General features: G+C 40.9%; 2 protein-coding genes across 5 annotated transcripts in view; one reads left to right on the top strand and one right to left on the bottom strand.

Moving 5' to 3' along the window:
* Positions 1–21742, bottom strand: part of grm5a (glutamate receptor, metabotropic 5a) — a 33451-nt gene extending 11709 nt beyond the window's left edge. For 2 of the 4 annotated variants that reach the window (XR_014118578.1, XM_027016965.3), the window contains exons 1-7: positions 18549–19162; positions 17061–17796; positions 13394–13643; positions 4025–4260; positions 3451–3697; positions 3139–3307; positions 2666–2792 (exon numbers count right to left, since the gene is read on the bottom strand). Coding sequence is in view for 3 of the 4 variants with exons in the window: in XM_027016965.3 (XP_026872766.3) it covers positions 2666–2792; positions 3139–3307; positions 3451–3697; positions 4025–4260; positions 13394–13643; positions 17061–17748 (1717 nt within the window). In the remaining variant the exon portion in view is untranslated. Of the gene's footprint in view, positions 1–2665; positions 2793–3138; positions 3308–3450; positions 3698–4024; positions 4261–13393; positions 13644–17060; positions 17797–18548; positions 19163–21341 lie in introns of those variants that run through there. The other 2 variants (XM_081701888.1, XM_081701889.1) reach the window with 2 other exon arrangements.
* Positions 19551–22457, top strand: LOC113581657 (tyrosinase-like). Its single transcript, XM_027016961.3, has 5 exons — positions 19551–20506; positions 20753–20969; positions 21413–21560; positions 21738–21919; positions 22216–22457. Exons 1-5 carry the CDS (start codon positions 19682–19684, stop codon positions 22455–22457), a joined length of 1614 nt encoding a protein of 537 aa, XP_026872762.2. The 5' UTR covers positions 19551–19681.
* Positions 22458–22750: the final 293 nt, after the last annotated feature.

The following is a 22750-nucleotide window of genomic DNA, read 5'->3' as shown; positions in this document are numbered from 1 at the left end:
GTATCCCTGGGTTAAGGATTTCTGTCTTTACGTCAGTGCTATAACAAAATTACATGGTCCCTTTCCTCATAGAATATTTTTATATATTTTATACCTGTGTTTTATGCCACACAATGCAAAATACTCCAAAACAAACAAGAACAGACAGCACTAATAAAAACAAGCCAAAAAAAATTTGAAATCTGTGACATGCCAGAGGAGCACAGTCAGGTAGCTTTTAATGAAAACAAATGTAAACAGTTTCTTAACAAAGCAAAGTTGCACACACATGAAGAGACGACATTAGCTTTAGCTGTAATGTCTTAGCTGTAAACTAATTCAAAACATTAGACAGACGATCCTGTGGGAATAAATAGGGGAAAATGAAATGGATTACAGGTGAGTGCAATTAGTGAGTGCAATTAGTAAATGAGTGACAGGGACTGGGGAAGTGATTGAGAGCTGTGATTGGTGGAGTGTTTGTGTATGCTCAGCTGTGTGCTGACTGGGATGTGACAAAATCTACCAAAACTTAATTAAAATTACACAGAAAAAAAAATCTGCCATGACTTAGAAAGATAACTTGAAACTAGCATACTTAAAGCCACTTACAGCGAGTTCTTAAACTGTTCTTAACAGACAAAATCAATAAATTTGTATTCTTTACAAGCTTAGCAATTAATTAATTTCAGATAAATTTACTTAAAATTAGTATTATGTATTTGAGGAGTTCACATCAACTCCATGGGTAGCTGTGACATTGTTAGAACACTGGCTGTTTTTGACTGCTAATTAATGGAGTTAACTTTACTTTGAGTAGAAAAAGAACTGCACTTATTTTTACAATCAGCAAAACGTTTTGTGCCATGAATATTCACAACATTGACATGACACCATTCAGTCCATTACTTGGCCACCAGATTGTGTCTTCAAACATCAGTCCTAAATTTACTTGAGGCAATTTGCTATGGCCTACTGATACCAATTTTCTTTAACAAGATATTTTGTCAAGTTCAAAAAGTGCTGATTAAGGTGATTTAATTTGAATGTCGTTATTTGCAGTGCTCTTGCATCAGAGGTCCCTACAGAAAAATGGGCATTTTACTTCTGTCAAATCACGTGACCCGTGGACAGGCACTTGAAGAAACTGCATCAGATCCAGATATCGCTGCAGAGTATGCGGCAGCTGTAATAGAAAACACCTTCGGGTGAACCTGAACAAGCCACTTCATGGACAGGAGAGTTACTCTAGCTCCCAGTGAGCCGTAGCACACTTGAGAGGCTGCAGCTATAGGGCTTAGCCACGACAGCCGTTCTGGAATGTTCTGACAAGGGGCTCTGCCAAGTATTAATCTCTTTTTCTGGCACGTAGATGGATTGGTCTCAAAATACAGCTTCAAAGAAGAAGTGGGTCTTCTGTGGGTTTCTCTGACCCAGATAGGAGAGCCATTGTAAGAAAGCTGACCCGGAGTAGTGCAGCCTCTGATTGTTAAGATATGGAGAAAAAAAACTGGCCTGAAGTTAGTACTCCTACTCCTAATCTGGACCTTATACCAAATGATAATCTTACAGTATGTGGTTCACAAAAAAGCCACTACAATTTTGTTCTTTGTAGTTCTTTAGTAGTTCCTGTTTGCTGCCTTTAATTATATGACTCCATTTTGTTGTTGTTACCCCAGAGTTTGACCAAAATGTCTTAGAAATTGATCTCTGTCTTCTGGAGAAGAACCAGTGATTTTAAAGATAGCTGTTGTTGCTAAAAAACTATCGGCCTAGCTCTACTCCACCCCTTTTATCCAAGGTCCTGGAGAAGGCTGTTGTCTTTCAGTTGCATACTCACTCCTATGACCTATATAAGGTCTTTTAGTCTGAATATTGTGTGTTTCATGGTACTGAAATAACACTGGTAAGGGTTATTCATGAATTCTGATTGGCCTTCTGGTGCTGCTTGACCTGAGTGTGGTATTTGATACTCTTTTGATCATGGCATTCAGCAGTATTTATGAGGTATATGCATCACTGGTCTGGTACTGAAATGGTTATTTGTATCTTAAGTGCAAAAAAGTGTACATTTTCTGATGCCGAGAAACTGACACATCCATTCATTGCTTTTACATTAGACTACTATATTTCCCAGTTGGATGGACTTCCTAAAAAAGTATCCAGCAATTACAGTATGTCCAGAATTATGCTGCAAAGATAAGCCATAGTCCATAGTAAAGAGTCCAGAGATAGTAAGGCTAGTCCATCACATACTAATGATTACATTACATAATCATTACATTCTAGCCCATATAGGAATCTACCCAATAATAATCTGAATTCTGATTTCAGCACATTTTATGGAAATTCAAGCACTTTTTATTTTTATCAAAAGTAATTTGAACTCATTGGTTTTAACTGAGTTATTATTATTAGTTTTATTATGTTATTAAGTATTAAGTATAAAGAAATGATATATTCTTCATGATGATGGACTGCGATTAATTTTGATCGAATGTTTAAAAGCTCCATGCTTTATCCAAGAATCATTCAAATTAATATGACAATAATTATCCTCCTCCCTTTAGTTCTTACCTGAACTGGGGTCTTAGACCGAGTCAAGTCTTAATCAGTACAGTGATAAAGCACTTCTAAACTGTTCTACGTAAGTATATCTGGAGCAAGGAGCAAGAGGCGGACTCACCTTTGAGGTCGTCTGTTGGCCAGGATCCTAGCTCACAGGCTCGGCAGGTGTACTCATCAAACACATACTCATTCTCTTTGCAGGGAGTGCATGTCCAGCAGCAGCTAACCTCACCTTTCCGGATCACCTTGGACGAGAGGAGGAAACTCAATAGTAACACATTACAACTAATTTGGGCTTCATTTTAATGTCATGCATGAAGGGCTAAGTTTGTGAAGAAGGATTTTCTGGGCTGTGCTATGGACTTGTTCGTACCCGAGTGAAGCCCCAAGAACTATAATGTGTAAGCCAGCAAGCCACGCAGGACTGTGGCTTTTTGATCCGTGGCTTTATGATCCCAATATGATTTCTTTTTGCAATCCCCATAATTGTATTAGGAATGTTAACAAGAAATCAAAAACAAGAGTTAAATGAGAATCAAAGTATTATACTGAAGAAGCATGTGACTTCTTCTTTTCCCAATGGTTTCTCACCTTAATCTGAGCTTTTTCACAGGGATCACTGCAGACAGAGCGGATGATGGCACTGCTGTTGGACCAGATCTCATCATCATCCATCCTCAGCCCTCTGCTGTCCCAGCTGCCTACGTGTATATAGCTGTAGTCTTCCTCACTCATCTGCTTGAAGTTCATGATCTCATATCTGAAAAGTATACACACACACACACACACACACACACACACACACACTGGGTGTCAAAGACTTTGTGCTGTAGGACACTCACTCCAAAATGCGACCTCCTCTAGTGCACTAAAGCTTTGTGACTGAATTCCTCTTAGGCCCACCTGCCGGGGGAATCGCCATTCTCATCAAAGAGCACCACCTCTCCTGAAACTCCAGTGAAATTGGTCCTCATGAGGAATTCCAGAAGCTTTCGTCCATCGATGGGTCTCATGGCATCACACAGACCCAGGTATCCTGGACAGAGAGCTTTCTGCATGGCATGCAGGCCGTAGGCCATGCTGTAGATGGCATTGATGACAAAGCCCATTTTAGTGTCCTGAGCATAGTGCAGTCGGAGGGACTCCTTTTCTGTTGGCAAAAATGTTAGAAATGTATTTCAGGATATTATTTAAAAATGTAAAAATATCCAGTAACCTGCTTCATAAACTGTATACAATGGGATCAATAGGCCGATGTTCATTTAATTGATTCAGGTGTTTATATAGCACAGAATTATTGTTAGTTTATAGCTATACTCACTCACAAATTGACACACAAACACTGCTGACACATCTGTGTGTATAAAATTATGTTTGTATACAGAGTGGCCTTGGACTGGATAGGGACCTGCTGAGCTGCTGGAACAGGCTGGGGGAGTAAAAGGTCCCTGTAAATCAAGGGGTGAGCCCCACTCACTGGTGCACGTGCGGTTGTACTTGATGTTCTCCTGGGGGTGGCCCCTGAGCCGACACTGGAAACGGTGCTGCCAGAACTCAGGGAACCAGGGGTTGCGCTGGTTGGTGTCTGGCTGCAGGTTCAGGTAGTAGTCATCAAACCAGGTGACGTATGCTGACTGCAGCTTTATGGTGATGCCACCGGCCGCCTCCTTCTGGTAGCCGTCAGTCACATCGTAGCGGTCAGCCCAGCCATCGCTGTGCAGTGAGAGGCAGAGAGGAAAACAGAGAGGAGGGGAGGGATGCCACTGTGTTGATGGGGAAGGTATAAGATTGAGAGTAGTTGGTACAGTCTTGCATCATCACTAATGGTAACAAGCTCCTATTATTCCATAAAAACTAGCTTGAGAATCATAGCAATTACTGGCTGACAGTAGTAGTAACACTCATGTCAAACTTCAGGACAGGAGAATATTATTGATACAGCAGCCTAAAGTAACGACTCTGAAGGAAGCCGGTGACTCTTACTGCCAGGCCTGCGGAACTGCAGCGCTGAAAACCTTACCAGCATCTAATAATCTAGTCCACCATGCACTGAACTAGACGTGTGAGAGCTGCAAATGCAGGATCTCTCCAGTGCTGCGCTAGAATTGAACTACACTGAACAAAAACTCAGAATGCTTTGACAGTGAGAATGAAATCATTCATTTCCACCTTACATCCTGATCGCCTTTCCCTTCTCATCAAAGCCCAAATTTATGCGCTTCGTTAATAACCCAGAGAGAGCCCATTAATTTCAGAGTTACATGTGAACTCCATGAGAACTCCACAGCATGAGCTTGTCAAAGCAGCTACAGCTAGCCTGAATAAACAGTCTCATAACCCACACTTTCTAAATGGTGCCAGTGATGTCAGTGTATGCAGCGGAGGTGCGTTTCAGTTAAGCATCTAACTTGCGTCTGCATCTACTACACTGACCAGCAGCATGCATGAAGACATGCAGGGTACATCCCCAACCCCCACTTCTGGAGTAAAGAGTTTGGTACAAAATGTTCCCTGCTGCACTGCACTATGAAGGTAAGGCTGAAGCTGGATACTGTGGATCTCTCTGTCTGTCTGTCTGTCTGTCTCTCTCTCTCACACACATTCACACACACACACACACACACACACACACACGCACACACACAAACTATTTAGAGCTGAATCTGTGTGTTTGAACACTTCCTAACCTTGCAGCGCTGGTTACACAACATGACGCGTGGGAGGTCTTTGTATCATTTCTGTTCCCTCAGTAGGGAAGGAGAGGGTTTCATAACTCGTCCTTGGAGTCGAAAGCGATGGGAGAGAAAGCACCAAGGGCAGTGTTCTCTGGAGTTTGGATTTTTTCAGCGCAGCGGGCTGGAGAGCTCAGAAAAGCCCACACAGTGACCCCGCCATGTTGGCCTTCTTCGTAACGCCCCACTGATACTGATGCCATTATAAAAACACTCTGTGCGGGCAACAAGCAGCTTTGGCATGTTCAGCCAAGTTGAACAGATTTTTTAAAAGTGTAAACATTTTACAGATATGCCGAGAAATTGATCATTTCATATTTAGCTCTTTGAGATCCTTAGAGACAGAGACAGCAGAATTTCACATTCATATTACAACAGATGATCAGTCCTCTGTTTTCAGCCTACCAACTCACTGGGCACCCACAAGTAAACAAGAGTATTTTGTAATGATTGCAACCAAGAGGAATATAGATTAATGAAGCATTAAAAATTAGACGGTGTGCTGGTCTATCTTCAAATGAGATTCCCCATAGCTCTGCTCTGCATAGCTGGCAATACAATATAGTGTTTCCTCCCTGATTCACCATAGACAGATGGCCACAAACATGACAGCGGAAGTCAACTGCTCATTACTGAATAATTGAGATCCACTGAGTTGTAAAATTGTGCATCTTGGGCTCTTTTTCGTGGCTGAACTGGCAGCCATGAAAATGTTTTTCTTTTTTTTCTCTTTCTTTTTTTTTGTGGTCAACCATTGTTGGAGAGAGAGCCGAACCCGACAAATCATGCTCACACGTTCATTTTGAGTAATTACAAAGACTATGAGACTATGAGTATCATAAGTTCAATGAGACATTCTGTATTTAAAGAGATAATTTGATTTTTTTTTTCACTGAATGAGAGTATTCTATTGGCACAATCTGAATACAGAAACAGAAAACAATGCAGACAGATCCAGCTTTCATCTGTGTGACAATTGCTCCTTAACAAAAAGACTAAATAACTGCCAGTGAGGAATCCCCCATAACTGCGTAAGAAGCTGCTTTTGGAAAACCTGCCCTTGCGGTGGTGACAGGAAGGCTAGCAGCTTTAGGAAGGAGTACTCTCTCATCCAGCAGGTACACTGGGGCCATGTTTTACACCTCACCCACTTCCTCCAATCACAGCAGGCTGGGAGAAATGAGGGCAGAAGTTCAGACGCCTGTGTTCCCTGCCATCTCTCACACAGGATCCTGCCCGGTGCCCCCATTACTTACACACACACACACACACACACACACACACACACACACACACACACACACACACACACACACAAACAAAGACCAACTGGGCTGTCTGGAGGTCTCAGAGGCTTATGGCATACATGATGCCATTTTCTGAAATAGACACCCTTTAAAAATCCACCACGCATACAAATATACAATATTTACATCAATCTGTCTAAAGACATGCAGTGCTGTGCAAATGTCAGAGATAATCCTGATGTAATCGTTTATTTTATTTCCAGTCAAAAATACCATCAAGTGGAAGTTACAGATCCCAACAAAAGGTCATCCCAAAAATATCACAGATATTATGTTCCCCTTCAGTAAGACCCTTACCTTTATACAAGCAACTACACAAATACATCTTAGCTGCTTTGAAAATGTCTCTTATGTCTACATCTTTGATAACTAAAAGCATTATTTCTGAGGTGATTTCTAAGTATGTAAAAGTCAATGGAAAAAAAGAATAAAATTGATTTTTTTTTTCACTTTTCAAATACAACATAAAGGATGGTCATAGACAAACTCAGTTCCAGAAGGTACATTGTATGATGTAGTTTAAGCAAAAAGATGTCACACTCCCTTTAGAAGCTCGCTGCCTTTCTAACCTGTTTTGAGGCTCACAAATCCATTCTGTGTTGCTACACATGTTTATGCAGATAAGGGACTTGATGGAATTAAAGACTAGCAGAGATTCATGGTATCACACTACTTTTCCCCTATGAAACATGGAAGGCCAGAGGAGCTTTTGGGTGGCATGCACGTTCCTCATGTCACGTATACATATGCTGAGTAGGAAGATTTCCCCTGCTGCTGTGTCCCATAGCAAACACCTGCAATATAACATCTGCCCCCTATAACATAGTGAGCATGGGTTTAACAGCTGAGCTCCTCCCTGAGAAGATGGTTTCCCTAAGACTACATTTTTTTTGTTTTTTTTATTACCTTTATTAGTGATTTTGAGTAAAACTACTGTCAATGGGCTGGCTGTACAGTGCTTCACAGGGGCACAATGCTTGCTCTGTATTTTAGCACACTGGATTTGAAATGAAACAATGAATTTGGAGTTAAAGTGTAAACCATTAGCTGTTAACTGAAGATATGTGCAACCATGTCTAGTAAATCAGATAGGAAACACACCCTTTTTAAATGTAATTTCCATTTTAGGTCATCTTTTTAAGCCTGGATAGATGGCTCTTGGCAAGGCAGATGTCATTGCAGTGTTAGTTAATTCTCAAGAGAGCTTAGAAAAGGTCTGAAGTTTAGTAAATAAATTTAGTAAGTATATTTTATTCATGAAGCACCTTTAAACTAACTCTTGCAATATATAAATAATAGAGAATATAAGGACACAGGGTAATACAAACAAAAAACATAAAAAATAAACTGGATAATTGGTACAGTGACTTTAAAAGCACAGTCACTCTTCAGCCTCACCAAGTGGCAAAGCCAAAAGTATCTCATCGGAGACTGCAGTGGTCATGGGCCATCTCATAGGGACTTGTCAAAACAACAGCAACAAAAAGTTACTTAAACTGTAATAAACAGGGAACCCATGAAGAGAAGGTAAATCTACGGTGATGGTCTCTTTTCTTGGTACCCATAAGGAGTCTAGTACACAAATTGTGGAATAATTGAAGCTAATAACGATTTATTTAATCCTGTATAGAGATAACTACAACTACAATTACAATTTACAAAGAAAAGAAAGGAACTTTTTGATTTTTGAAGTTGTTGATTTGATAAAAGTTATTCCTTACTACAGAATTGATTTGCATGTTAAATCTGAGTTCAGGCTTTAAAAATAGGCAAGATATTTGACATTCAGCTTTACATAGTTTACATAAACTATCTTTGTTTAGTTTCAAAAAGATGTTACTCAGAGGGAGCATATGTAATGAGAAAAGAACAGACACTAATATTGAATCTTCAGGGACTCTATAGCCATTAGTGGCCAATATTAACTGCTTCTCTCACATACATAAGACTTGAACTAGTCTAGAAGCATTCCCTGCAGCTCAGCCATGTGCACAATGTGTTTAATAACAAAGTTGTGATTGACAGTGTCAAAACATGCACTGAGGCCTAATAGAAAAGTACAGCACAGTTACAGAGAAAACTGCAGTCATTTGACACATTCAGTAAGGCAGACCCTATGCTATGAAGGCCTTTACAACCAGACTGAAATGTTTTCAGTATATTATTTTTATTCAAATGAGGCCATAGCCTCCAGGAACTACCTGCTCCATAACTTTAGAGAAACAGCAATTTTGACATGGGCCAAAAATGCAGCATCTGCGTCAAGATTTTTAAAGAAGAGTCAGGGCCATTGCAAGTTTGAAGGAGGTAGAGATGGATCCCAAAGTTAAGCAGCTGTTTATAACAGATAAAACACCTATTACATCCAATGTCTGTTTTATGAGATGAGCAGGTATGACATGATGTATTGGGCTTCACATGGCCTACAATGTCTTAAGAAAGAGAAGCAAACAGACTGGAACTGAACCAAACTGAGGTACACGCTGCAAGTGCTAGAAGATTAGAAACATGGTATGTGAGCTTATTTATCTCGGTAATACAGTCTTTCGTTTTAACGGACACAACTACACTATGCTGTACTAGTGAGCTTATTACATAGTTAACTGTATAGCACTTTTGGTCCCTTGCTTAGAATTTCTGGCTAACATTTTGTTTCAATGGGTGACTGAAATGCAATGAGTCTTGCTCTTCTGCAATCAGCTACGGGAATGCTGCCAATGTAAAGTTTGTAACGGCATTATTTACATAAGCATCTGAGAAATGACAAACACTATAAGAATTTACAGATCGACAGGTTTATAACAGCAGGGATTTGACAAGGTTGCAGCACATTTAAAATCATAGGCCTACAACAATCTGTTACTGTTCTCAGTTAACATGAAGACAAAAGAGGTGTCAACGCCAGTACAGCAGACCTTTATGCTTTTATGAAGAAAAAACAGCGAATTGAATAATAACACTGTGCAGAATGTAGGCAAAGATGTCTTAAAGACTGCAACAAAGACTGCCCTGGTATGACCTCAGGGTTTACCATGAGAGAAACCACTAGAATGCCTCAAGAATGAAATGAGAAGTTTAAAGTCAACTCAGATGTGTATTAAATACTGGCAGAGTTCTGGAACAAAGAATACAAGACAGGGGAGATGCAGGTTAACCTTTATAGGATTGACAGAAAGAGGAAACTGCAGAGAAGCACTCATGATGTAAAGCATGCTACCTCATCTGTGAAACACGGTGGCATGGCTGACTGCTCTTTACTGATGATGGGACTACTGACAGCAGCAGGATAAAGTGTACAGACGCAGCTTAGCTGCTCATTTCCAACCGAATGCCACAAATCTCAGTGAATGGTGCTTTGCCAGGCAGCAGAACAATGCCCTGCATCATAAAGCACTTATGGGCTTTTCAGGGTTCTTTTTTCAAGGCTCTTCACAAGGCAAGTCAATCGATTTTGCCCACAGCTACACAACCATTCAGGATGCATTTAAAGCTGTATCAAAACCTTTTAGTTACTTTGGTCAGGAATCCATGTTACTATGACCAATTCACAAAAAAAAAGTGTAACTATTGTTAAAAAAAAAAAAAAAAAAAGTCAAACAGACGGAGGTAGAAATGATGCAAGCAAAGCACTAGATCTAGCCTGCTCTGGGTCTAGTAACTGGAGTTTCTTTAAAGACCCAGCAATAGATATTATGAATTCACAGAGACTGTTACAGATACATGCTGTACAGATACATGTATAAATATGAGGAACATCCACATCTTTCCCAGTCACAATCTGAGGGATAAATTAGACCCGTAACATATTCCATGTCAGACTGCATCGAATGGCCTTCAATTATGATAACTGTAGAGAATATCAAAGGACATGTTGGAGAGGACCAGCAGACAGGCAAAGAAAACACATCAAATTAAATTAGCGCTACAACACCTCAACTCTGACACATGCCGTGTCAAGGTCTGCAGGCCAATTTATAAGAGACCTGAGAACATTTTCACCACTAACACCTCATTCTCTGATGTGCTTGACATCTTCTGTGCCTGTTTTGATGGGCAAAACAAGGAAATTGCCTTCAAGACCCTGGGTGAGCCCAAGAGCTTCATACTACAAATGAGGTGTGCAATACTCCACAGGGAGCAAACCTTTGCAAGACACCAGGCACTGTGACACCAGCGGTGTTGAAAGCATGTCCTACAGTGCTGTCTGGAGTATTCACTGAATTCTTTAACTCCTCACCGGCACAGGCAACCATCTATCAGTGCTTCAGAAAGATCTCCAGTACCACAAAAAAAAAGAGAGAGATTAATGATTAAATGACAATGGTCTGTTCAATTTAGCCATTTCTCAGAACTGTCATTACTACATACTGAACCTTGTAGATTTTATTTTTATGGAGACTTTTTTCAAAATTAGCAGTTATTTTGTGAGCACTGCTCTCATTTCGCCATGTTGTGCGGTTCTGTGAGCAACTGGATTTATGCCCTAGTATGTTTTAGATAACTGACTAAACAGCCAATATATGATTTGTGCAAAAGGCAAGTAAACCATCTTGATGTTGATCATTGCACTTTTATAAGTTGCTCAGCCTACACCACAGTGAATATTTCACTCACTGAATGCAAGACAAAAAAACCCTGAAACAATGGGAACCTGCAAAAAGCTGCATCACATGCCTGAAGGGCATCTCAGGGTAAGATACCCAGCATCAGATGTTATCATTCAAGACATTAACCAATTTGGCCAATACATTGAAATAAACCAGAATAAGTAAGCTATGCATAAAAATGATTCTTATTTTCTATGATTCGTACTAGATTCAGCCATTGTACTATATTGTAACGCGTGTCGGCCCGAGTGCCGCAGGGCGCGAGGCAGGACGCACAGACTTCCTCGACAGGAACGAACATTTAATAACATAAACGACAGCAGTACTCACACGTATTACAAACGATGAACATGAAACGATTGACGTTAATCAAACACGATACACAAGGCTACATCTAACATAAACACGTTACATTCAGACATTACATCCACAATGACCAACCACGCCGCACACCCTGATGTGAGTTTAAATACACACAGACAAACGCGGTGCAGGTGTGTGCAGGGGTGGTTACAAACGAAAGTCCTCCTACTGCCAACGCTGGCCAAACCACGTGACTCGCGGGAGGCGAGCGTTCCGTGACATATACATGCACGTGCCATTGTGCTGTATTACCAAGCCAAATCAACAACAACAACAACAACAACAACAAAAACTGTCCAGATACTTACAGACTGCACTGGGGAGCCAGATGTCAATGTAGTATGACACGGAATAAATGTTTGTTGAATCAGTGAAACTTATAATGCAGAACTCTCTTCAATCATTTCTATCTCATCATCAAATTCCATATATCATCTATGACTTCAATGTTTAAGATGAGATATAACAGATTATTTTAATTGTTATTTTTGGGAGGTTGGGGATGGGGGTCAAAATATATCTTGGGATATTTTTTAATTACTGCAGTTTTTTTCTCCACCATAGGTCTTAAGAGTGATAACGTGCTGTATTTGGCATCCTCTTTGATAAAGCTACAGACATATGATTTCTTCTCTTAATACCTACAGCTAGATCAGCCAAGACTTAAATGGTACTGAACCTTATAATAGGTCATTTAGATGTCACACTGAGGGGAAATTATAATGTGAGGAATAATCTCTTGGCCTATATGACACTATAAATAGCTCATCAGGGGGTTTTTTTTCATGATGAAGGCTCCTGGGCAAATTCTGGAAATAATCCTGTCACAGGATCAGCCACGAGAAATACACTTTTTTTGTCACTAATCAAGTAGAATAATAATGTCACAAACAAGACATAAACTATTTAATTTTGTTGAGCGATTCAAAGAATACACTGCTGCTCTTTTTTCAGTTCAACATTTTTTTAGTTTTAAAAGCAGAGGTATGGTAATGTTTAAAACCATTCAATATAAGATTCTACAATTGGATATTAAAAAAATTATCTACCCTTTCTTGATCAAGAGTATCTTATAGAGAATGAGTTCTTAAAATAGTGACCTTGAAAAAGCCAGGAAGAGTCAGTAGAGTCCCCAGTGCTGAATGCACACCTGCAGTGTTCAATTAAGGCCTATGGAAGCTCCTTTTGTGTCCTGGACTTATAAACACTGGAGGTGTTAAATTAACACTGAGAAAAGGACAGACATTAAATGAACCACAGAACATGTCAGGGCATTGTTGAGAACAGAAAAACACATTTGGCAGAGAAAAGTAAAAACACTGTATTGTAGATGAATGTCCACAATAAAACCTGCCGTACACAATTCTCTTCATTATGGCAAATACTCTTTAGTTACAATGTCCATAATGGCACTTTCATAAATTGTATTTCCTACAAGCTGTCTGTACATGTAAAAAAACAAAAAAACAAATAATTGATCACAAAAATGAATGTCCATAATGAAGTACTTGAAAGAAGATATGAGATGAAGAAATGATGATGACAATGATGATGATGTTGATGTTGATAATAACAGTCAAGCCAGTGTGGATTTCTGCTGGGTGGGAAAGGGAGGGGTGACTAGTAATTTCGCAATTGGTTTCTTCTCCAACCTGGACACACAGATATGCATATTAAACAGAGGCCAACAGATTTAGACACCCAAAAGGTTGAAAATCCTTAAATATTCCTAGTAATTCCAGTCCTACTTCCATTGTGGACAGGTCTCGTATTAGTTAGGAGCAGATGTAGGCATACCAGTGTACAGTGCACTAGTTTTGGACGACATAAAAGTTACCTGCCAACCAAAAGGAACTTGCCCACCAGGTGGCGCCGTCTCATGGCCATGAGGATGCCACGTACGGTCATGCCCTCACAGAAGCATGCCACTACACGTGCTTTGGGCAGATGGCTGCGCAGTTTCTCCAGCAGCCGATCGAAACTCTGTTGCCCGGCGTTGCTGTATATCTTATCTGAGTGTGCAATGCAGATGCCCTCCTTGGCCGCCATGTCTTTAAAGGCCTCCATTCCGCTCTCGCCATAGTTTCCTGCAGGTTAAGATCAAAAGTACTTTAGTGACCGTTTTACACACTACAGCATAATTAGAGATTCAAAGAAACAGACTAACATGCTGTTAATAAAGTCTAAGGTAAAAGAAACACACCAGTGCTCTGTTAGCAAAGTCTAAAATAGAAAAATACACCAATGTTCTTTTAGGAAAGTCTAAAATAGAAGAAACTCATGTACTGTTAGGAAAGTCTAAAATAGAAGAAACGCACCATTGGGGAAGTCTAAAATAGAAGAAACACACCGTTGGGAAAGTCTAAAATAGAAGAGAAACACTAATGCACTATTAGAAAAGTTTAAATAGAACACACCACTAAGAAAGTCTAAACTAGAAGAAACACACTAATGTCCTATTAGGATGCACTCTCTAAAGGTAGAGCAGGGAGTAAGAACGTTTACGCCTTTGTCTTTAGGACTCAGCACTTGCTGTTAAGAAATGTGTTCCATTGGGCTGTTGCATGGCAAGTGCTGATCTACAGCTCTTCCAAAGCAGGGGAAGATATTGTAAGGCACTGTGGTAGGTCGATATCTGGTATAACCCAGTTGCACTTTGTTTTTGTGAACTGAAACTAAGGTGTTCTCCCTAGTGCTATTTTAGTCTCATTGGTGAATTTGCTTTTAATGTGAATATTTTTATAAGTTTTCAACACGTTTACATTTTATTAAGGTGCCTAAACCAAAAACTGGACTTATGCATGTAGTATATGGTTTGTGAGCTGTGTTTGACCAACACAGGCATATTTTTCACATCATTTTGTTACAAACTACTGTACACCACACTGCTCCTGCCCCGATTTCGCATAGTGTCAGGGGTAAATTCCCCCATATCACAAATCAGGTCACCTACTTTCTGGTTGCTATGTGAGCCCATATAAGTGTTTCAGCAAGAGTGCTGATCTGAAATACATTTACAGTGTGCTGTGAGATATGAAAGCCAGAAACTGATCCCACATAATCACATTAAAACTCTGAGGACTTGGATCTACTCATCCCCTGCTCTCAAGGCACACACTGTGAGATCCAAACACTGGACACATTATATTCTAATGTGCACTACATCTGGCTGCAGATGTAAGGAAAGACTAAAAAAAATATGAGTTTTAATAAAGCTAGACCACCAAGCAGGGAGATACTGTTTTTATCATTTAAAAAGAAGAAGCCTATATAAAGGTCAAATCTAAAACAAGGAGCCACCAAACATACTGAATGTCTTGTGGACCAAGAACGCTCTGTGAGCATGAAGTCTTGATGGCCATTGAGTTCTCAAGTGCAACCAGAAGAAGGGGACCTTCAGCAGGGGTGTGGCGGTCACAGCATAGCCATCCACTCCTATTCTCCTGTCACTACTCCAGCTGAACTGTGGCATGGAGACTGGGCTGGCTGCACTCTGTTAGGATTAATCTCACCTTGAAGCATATTTTTAGCTGGGCCTCTATGAATCATAACCACATTTTTCTCCTCTTCCAAGTTTGCGGCAGCCGTTTTTAAAAACTGAATCTCACTGGTTACGAGTAATCCATTTAGGCTGTCTGTATCTATGTCAGTAGGTCTGCACATTCTGCTTTATGCGGCATCAAATGTCCCAGGTTTTACCAAGTGTTTTTCCCCCAAGATTCCAAGCTATTAGAAGTCACAGATTTTCTTCTCGCCATTTCTCTACCTGTCTCCTCTCATGGGGCAAGTCTTGCTTTCAAAGTTCGTTTCTCCATCTTTGTTCTTCTTTGCCAGAGAAGTGCATGCTTCATGTGTTGAAATGACATTAGCTGACTTTGTTATGAGATGAGACAAACCAAGAAATATGGCGCAGTTTGGCAGCACGAAGAAGAGCCCCAACTTCAGCCACCCATCTTCCAATAGACTGCAGATAACACTAAACACTGAGTGGAAAAAAATCTGAATTTACGTGAGAACTTATTATTAGATGTGACAGGGACTTCTGGTCTAATGTGAAGACACAGCTCATCTTTGTCTTTGGTACTCGCCCCTCCCTCAGAGGCAGAAGACCAGTAGCCTTTGAGCAGTGCACATTCCAGCAGGGAAATTAATTACACTGCATCCAAATGCTCACTGACGGGGAAGAAAATAATGTGAATGTATAAATGGTGATCATGGTTGCCCCTCAGCAAGTGATCCAACCTGTCCTCCCGGATTCTATGGTCTGTCATGACACAAACAAGGAGGCAAAAACAAAAGCAGGTGCCTACACCGTAACCACAGTAACGGTGTCCCACTGTGTCTCAATATGCCCATCAACTGTTTACAGGCAAACAGGGCAGCAGTAATGCTGGGGACTTTCTAAGCAGTTACATGCAGTGTGGCAAACGACAAAAATAAAACATTAACAATTTCAGAAAAGACTGCACAGATCTGAAGCAATCTGGAACAGATAATAGCATCATTATGTAGTAAGCGATGTTATTACAGATAATTTGATGACATGTCATATTCTAACATGTCTCTTTTGCTGCTAATTTAAAAATGTTTTATTTTTACCTGCTTCAATTGCAATGCTTAGTGGGAAGCAAACATTTAACGGCATATACACCACTTTACTTCTGAAATGTTTGCAAGAAATATTTGCAGCACTTGTCATGTTCTACAGTATTTCATATCCTCAGCTCATGATGGAGGTGATCACTAAGGGCAGTCTTCCATACTTAACCAGTGCTGTAATTAACATTTGTCTGCTAGGTCATCTGTCTTCATGTCCACAAGGGCTGCTTTTGGCTTAGAGTGTGACACAGAGTGCATTACTCAAATGCACTAGTGAAAGTTGATGCATTTTGTGTCAACGGACCTACCAATTAATGTCAGAAAGTGTGGGTTCCAGTGCAGATTTATTTGTTTTATGTAATAGAATATCTTAATTTGTCATAGTTTTGGTACAATATGAATTCAACAAATAGGTTGTTTTGCTCATTAGAAAATGGCATTTCACATTTCCACCATCAATAATAGAGAGTGAAGCTGAACGGCCAGTGCTACCACAGCTTTGTGTAACAGAACAATCTGTCTCCTAACAGAAAACGAGAGGGAAGGCGCGACACATTGTTCCAGAAGAGACAACACACGACTCTTTAAAGGCAATCCTTTGAAGTGGACCCCATATGTGCTGTCATAAGTGGTAGGTGAGATACTTATCTGTCAGATTGGGGTTTCTGTCAATGTTTTCTAAATAAATGATAGTTAATCATAAATTAATAATAATTCATTATTAATCTTAAGTCTTGACTAAGAGAAGCACAGCCACAATCCAAATGAAAAGATAAGATTAGTGGCAACTTTTTCAGGGTACATTTTCATCTGAATCAAACTAAACTAAACCAAACCATATTATCCTTTTATCTTTTTTTTTACATCTTCAAACTACAATGCCATCAAAAGACAGTGCACCTTACCCTCGGTGTGTATGGCTGAGACGTAGGTCCAGTTATATCTTTTGACAATGTCCACCATCGCTCTGGCCTGCTGAGCATCTGAAGGCACAACCCTCATGAAGTACTTATACAGTGACTTATCACTGAGGTCCATGCTGGTGGCTGAGTAGGCGATCTGAGGAATGTTGAAGAGCTGGAGAAGGTTCTGCACCTGGATGGCCACGGAGCTGGAGCCAGGTCCAATTAGGCCAACGATGGGTTTCTTCCCTCTCACAGACACCCCTCCACCCTCAGCAGAGCACTTAGACATGCCCTCCTCTTCCTCAGCGGAGACAAGGGTGTCCCGGATGAACTCAATGCTCTGCTCCAGGGCCACAGCTGAGTGCCAGCAGGAGTCGCGAATCTCGCAGCCCAGCGTGATGTTGGGCAGGATGGCCGGGTCGGCGTTGATGCGGTCCAGCGTGTGCATCATGGCCTCCACGCGCTGGATGCCATACTGCTCGCGCACAGCACCACACTTGCGCTCGTGAACCTTGTCTGCCGGCGGCTGGTGGTGCACCGAGAACAGTGCCCCGATGATAATGTCGCCAGGGATGTGGGCCAGGACACGCCGCTCATTGGACTGGGCATGAGCCAGTGTGCCTGGCCTCATGGGCCTGCTGTCCAGCACAAGCAGTGCAAAGAGAAAAGAGACAAGAAATATCCCCATCTCTTTCAGATTTCCTGGTGCCAAAGGCAGGTGAAGGACTCAGGGCATCTGCAACAGTTAATGGGAAAAGAAGTTCAGAACAATTAGAAAAAAAAAATCGCTATAGAGGATTGCCTCCCACAGCTTCTCCATACTATCCTAAAAGACCACTCGATGATGGACATAGAGATGCAGTTAAGATAAAAGCTAACAAAAATTCTGAACAAAAATCTATGCCTCTTTAAATATTAAAAATATAAATAAGATAAATGTTTTCCCCTTAATCCATAAACAGCCAAAAGATTGAATCAAAACTAAACAAATCACTAAATATCACTGCTCTGATTTTTTCACCCAAAATGCATGATTCTTTAACAAGTAAAATATCTCTTGGGAAATTACTAGTCTTGTTTGTGAGAGTGTAGGCTGTGTCGGCATCCAGAGAAAGCTGTGAAGTAATGGTGACTCTTTCAATGCCACTGATCATATATAACAACGCCGTCTGGAAAAGACGCTTGTCTTTTCGAGCAAACTACACTGCAGTGAGAATCATTAACATCGACTTAACATGTCTAAAGTTCTATGAACTTAATACTCCTAAACAATAATCTCTCACTCCGAAAAAAATGCGTCCACGGAGCTGTCCACGGTGCTGAATACTCCGCTCATAAACGGCTCTGTTAGATTCAGATGTAGGTTTAAATCGATAAATGGCGACAGCTAGTAATCCATACATGTTAGGCATGAACTGCAACATCTGCATTTGAGTATGCATTTCAATTTTGAAAATATCTCAAAATAAGGAATAACAGAAGGCTTACCGTTCTCACCTTACTTCGCGCTACTGCCTGTGTCCTAGCAAGCTGGCTTTCTCTGGGTGTATGGTCGCTCACGAGGAGCGCGCACTTAATTGCCGAAGTGTCAGTTCTCGTTCGTCACATGGCATTTTGCCCAAACCACCAATGTGCTTTTATGCGGTACAGATATATTCGCGCCGAAAGGAGTAAAAGAAATGACCCGCGGCACTTTCCTTCTAAGCGCAGTTGCATTCTGTGCAATGCTCGAACCGGGCACTGTAAAGAGCCTAATTCAGTTTTAAGCGTAGGTTGTTTTATGCAGTTAAGATATTCTGTTTGGATTCACCGGAAGTTTGGTTTCCTTTTCTAGCTAGTTGTTATACAAGAACAAACAAATATTGAATTGGATTAATAGCCCATATGTGGCTTCTTAAATTTTTCCTGGCGGTAGTCCTACGGTAAGAAGTCATAAGTCTCTATCCTGCATAATATGCTCAATAACATAACGAGCATAAAAACACCCTTTGTACAACTATACGATATTTTTCATGCACAAAACAAACAAACAAACAAAAAATCATTGTCCAATGAAACATTAACTAAAGAGGTGGTTGTACCTAACAACTATTCTACTATAACCGACAACTATTGTATTCAAAATTATATTTAGATTTAAGATAATTTGTCTCCTAGCAAGATGTGCAGATTAAAACTCTTTTTATTCGAGTTTCTTGATAAATGTCAGTCACCCTAATCTTATGTTATTTGTACATTGCGCCATCATCTGGTTAAATCGAGTACTGTGCATCTAACTTGGAATTTCATGTAATTCCGAATACTGAAGTAAAATTTACTACCAAACACGTATGGCATATCTATCTTTGGGGGATGTTGTTAAAATATGTGACAATGAAACATTTAATGCTTGCAGTTACCTTTTCCTGAAAAATGCAACATTAAAAGGCGATCCCTTTACAAGGACGAGATTCCACTACCAGCAGTGGGCGGATTTCAGTGAAAGAATTTTATCCTGAAATGATCCCTGGGGCAGAGAGGCATGTGATGAGAAGAAGCGGACAGTGGGCGTGGGGCACCGTTTAAAAAAACCCGTAAAATAATTAACCTCAAAGTCTCACTGAACAATCATAGAAGACAGAATGAGGTCACTGATTCTACTGACTTTTTCCCTGCAACTTCTGAAATCAACATATGAGCAATTTCCTCGGCAATGTATAACCAGAGAGGTTCTCGGCTCCAAGGAATGTTGCCCCGTTTGGGAAGGAGACGGGTCAGCCTGTGGGGCGCGATCGGGTCGGGGTGTCTGTGGAGATGTAGTAGTATCCGATCAGCCAGATGGCCTGCAATACCCTTTTAAGGGTATAGACGATAGAGAGAGATGGCCCACTGTGTTTTTCAATCGTACCTGCCGATGCCTCCAAAACTTTATGGGTCATAACTGCGGCGATTGTAGTTTCGGGTACTTCGGAACAAATTGTGCGGAGAGACGCGAGTCTATTCGCAAAAATATTTTCCACCTGTCAGCAACAGAAAGGCAGAAATTTATCTCTTACCTTAATCTTGCCAAGAATACAATGAGCCAAGATTATGTGATGGCTACCGGAACCTACAGTGAAATGAACAATGGCACCATGCCTATGTTTCTGAATGTCTCTATCTACGACCTCTTTGTTTGGATGCACTTTTACGTTTCCCGACACGCAATGCTTGGCGGGACTAACAACGTGTGGAGACAGGTGGACTTTGGGCACTGGGCGCCCGCTTTCTTACCATGGCACAGAGTGTACTTACTACGGTGGGAGCATGAGATTAGGAAATTAACGGGAGACGCCAGTTTCACTATACCCTACTGGGACTGGAGAGACGCGCAGGACTGTGAGGTGTGCACCGACGATCTTATGGGGAGCCAGAGTCGTCTTAATCCGAACCTCATCAGTCCATCATCCGTGTTCTCCTCTTGGAAGGTAATTTTCAAAAGATTTTATTACAAAACTAAGTAATAAAAGCTCATATCCGAAAATCGGAAGAAAAATGCATCAATATTTTACAAGTACAGACATATACTAAGGACATACCCTTTCTGATATAGGCTACTACAAATTTGACATGCTGATATTTAAGATGCCACTGATTCATTTAAAGCTATCCATGGCTGATATGGCCGGTCCAGTGCGATTGCCCAATACTGAGTATTACAGCGGCCTCTACAGGTGATTTGCTCCAGAGCACCAGAGTACAGTATGAGAGGTGTGCTATGCGACGGCAGGGAGGAAGGGCCTTTATTACGGAACCCCGGTAAGCACGACCGGAACCTGGCAGTCGGACTGCCTACGGCCGCTAATGTGGAATTCGCTCTCAACCTGGCCCAGTACGACACTGGAGACATGGACATCACAGCCAACATGAGCTTCAGGAACACACTGGAAGGTTTGATACCATGACACACAGCTCCGCATTTCATGACAATAATCCAGACTTTCTATTTTAATGATGATTAGGATTATTACAGTAGGATACGGTGCAAAATCACCCGCTGAATTTGACATTTGCTGTATTCGTTTGAGAATTTTAGAATTAAAGAACACTAAGTCAGTTCAGCACAGGAAGTCATTTACGTGCAGCTTGCAGAAGTTGTTTTCAAATGAGAACTATAATGAGGTATCAAAGCTTTCCTGCTCAAGGTGTTCTGAATAAAGCTATATAATCATCTAATGATAGCATCTAACTATAGCATATTTTATATTATCTTGAACTGCTGGGTAGTTATAGACTTATATGGACTCCATTCACTCTCACCACCTTGGAATGCTTCCAGAGGAGACTGTGTAGAGTAGGCTTGATCCTTCCTGTGGTGTGCTCTCCCCGTGCAGGTTTTGGAGATCCTCAAACCGGCCTGGGGAGCGCTGCCAAGCTGGGTATGCACGCAGCCGTGCACGTCTTCATGAACGGCTCCATGTCTTCGGTGCAAGGCTCTGCTAATGACCCAATTTTCATCCTGCACCATGCCTTTGTAGATAGGTAACGCTTAGTCAGGAGAAACGGAACACAACCTTCATGTCACAGTTCCGTATTCCTGCTCTCCCATACAATAGTTTATATAATTGCCTTTTAAATTCATAATATTATGTTGTCAATCTAACAAGTACTTAAAACAAGGTGAAGGCCATGTTTGAACCTATGTCCCTTTTTCTGCAGTATCTATGAGCAATGGTTGAGAAGGCATCAACCTGATAAGTCTCATTATCCCACCACCAATGCGCCGATCGGACATAACAGTGAATACTACATGGCACCCTTCATTCCTCTGTACAGGAATGGGGATTACTTTCTTTCTAGCAAAGACATGGGCTATGAGTACTCCTACCTCCAAGATCCAGGTGAAAGCACATTTACATATTTTTGTAGGCTGCATCATGTCTAATTGTCAGTACCGTTTTCACTTTTTAATTATTTTTGATCATGAGGAGCATAAACTTTTTAAACTCTGGGACTCTCCAGAGACCAAACAGATCAATTTGCTTTGAGTTTAATAAAATCAAATGTAATAAAGCAGTCACCATGTTCATGTATCGACTGAAGCACACCACATTAACTTCTGATTTTCTTCCCAATTTTTTAAAAATGTTATAAAAAGTTGGTTTTTTTTTTTGCCTTTTTGCCTGTGTTGCTGCAGGTCAACAGTTCATAGACAATGTGGCGTCATATCTGGAGGAGGTGAGAGTGCTCTGGCTGTGGCTTCTGGGGGCAGCTGTACTGGGAGCCCTTTGCACCAGTGTTCTGGCTATATGGCTGGCTGCAGTCCGCGCCTGCGTACTACAGCGGACAAGAACGCCGCGGGGCCCCGAAAAGCAGCCCCTCATAATAAGTACCGACACCGAAGGCTCTTCCGACTCTTACAGAGCCATGATGTCATGAATGATGATCGGCTTTAGGTGGCGACAACGTCCATGAATCTCATTAGTCAACATTCACGCATGCTGCCTGATTTAGTATTACTTTGAGAAGCGCATAATACGCAGAGAGTCTGCATGCGAAAGTACTAGGCAGAATGCGTCCCTGTGATATTTTTATTTCATTATTTCATTTAAGAATATAATGCAGACATTTAAGTCTAATGTTTCATTCATTTTTGAGACTGTATTTAGCGGGTTAATTCATTCCTCGAAATGTTTTTTTTTTATTCATGTTTCTTCTTAAATAAAAGTTTG

This window comes from Electrophorus electricus, chromosome 19, assembly GCF_041902795.1.
Source record: "Electrophorus electricus isolate QZ-2024a chromosome 19, ASM4190279v1, whole genome shotgun sequence".
Taxonomy (NCBI): domain Eukaryota; kingdom Metazoa; phylum Chordata; class Actinopteri; order Gymnotiformes; family Gymnotidae; genus Electrophorus; species Electrophorus electricus.
Note: the sequence above shows the minus strand (reverse complement) of the source record. Positions and strands in the feature narration are given on the sequence as shown.

What these genes read in the sequence shown, in the direction of transcription:
- LOC113581657 (XM_027016961.3), top strand. Translation starts at nt 19,682, where the DNA reads ATGAGGTCACTGATTCTACTGACTTTTTCCCTGCAACTTCTGAAATCA. An exon ending in CCGTGTTCTCCTCTTGGAAG is followed by an intron (nt 20,507 to 20,752) that starts GTAATTTTCAAA and finishes CGGCCTCTACAG; the next exon opens with GTGATTTGCTCCAGAGCACC. An exon ending in CTCCTACCTCCAAGATCCAG is followed by an intron (nt 21,920 to 22,215) that starts GTGAAAGCACAT and finishes GTGTTGCTGCAG; the next exon opens with GTCAACAGTTCATAGACAAT.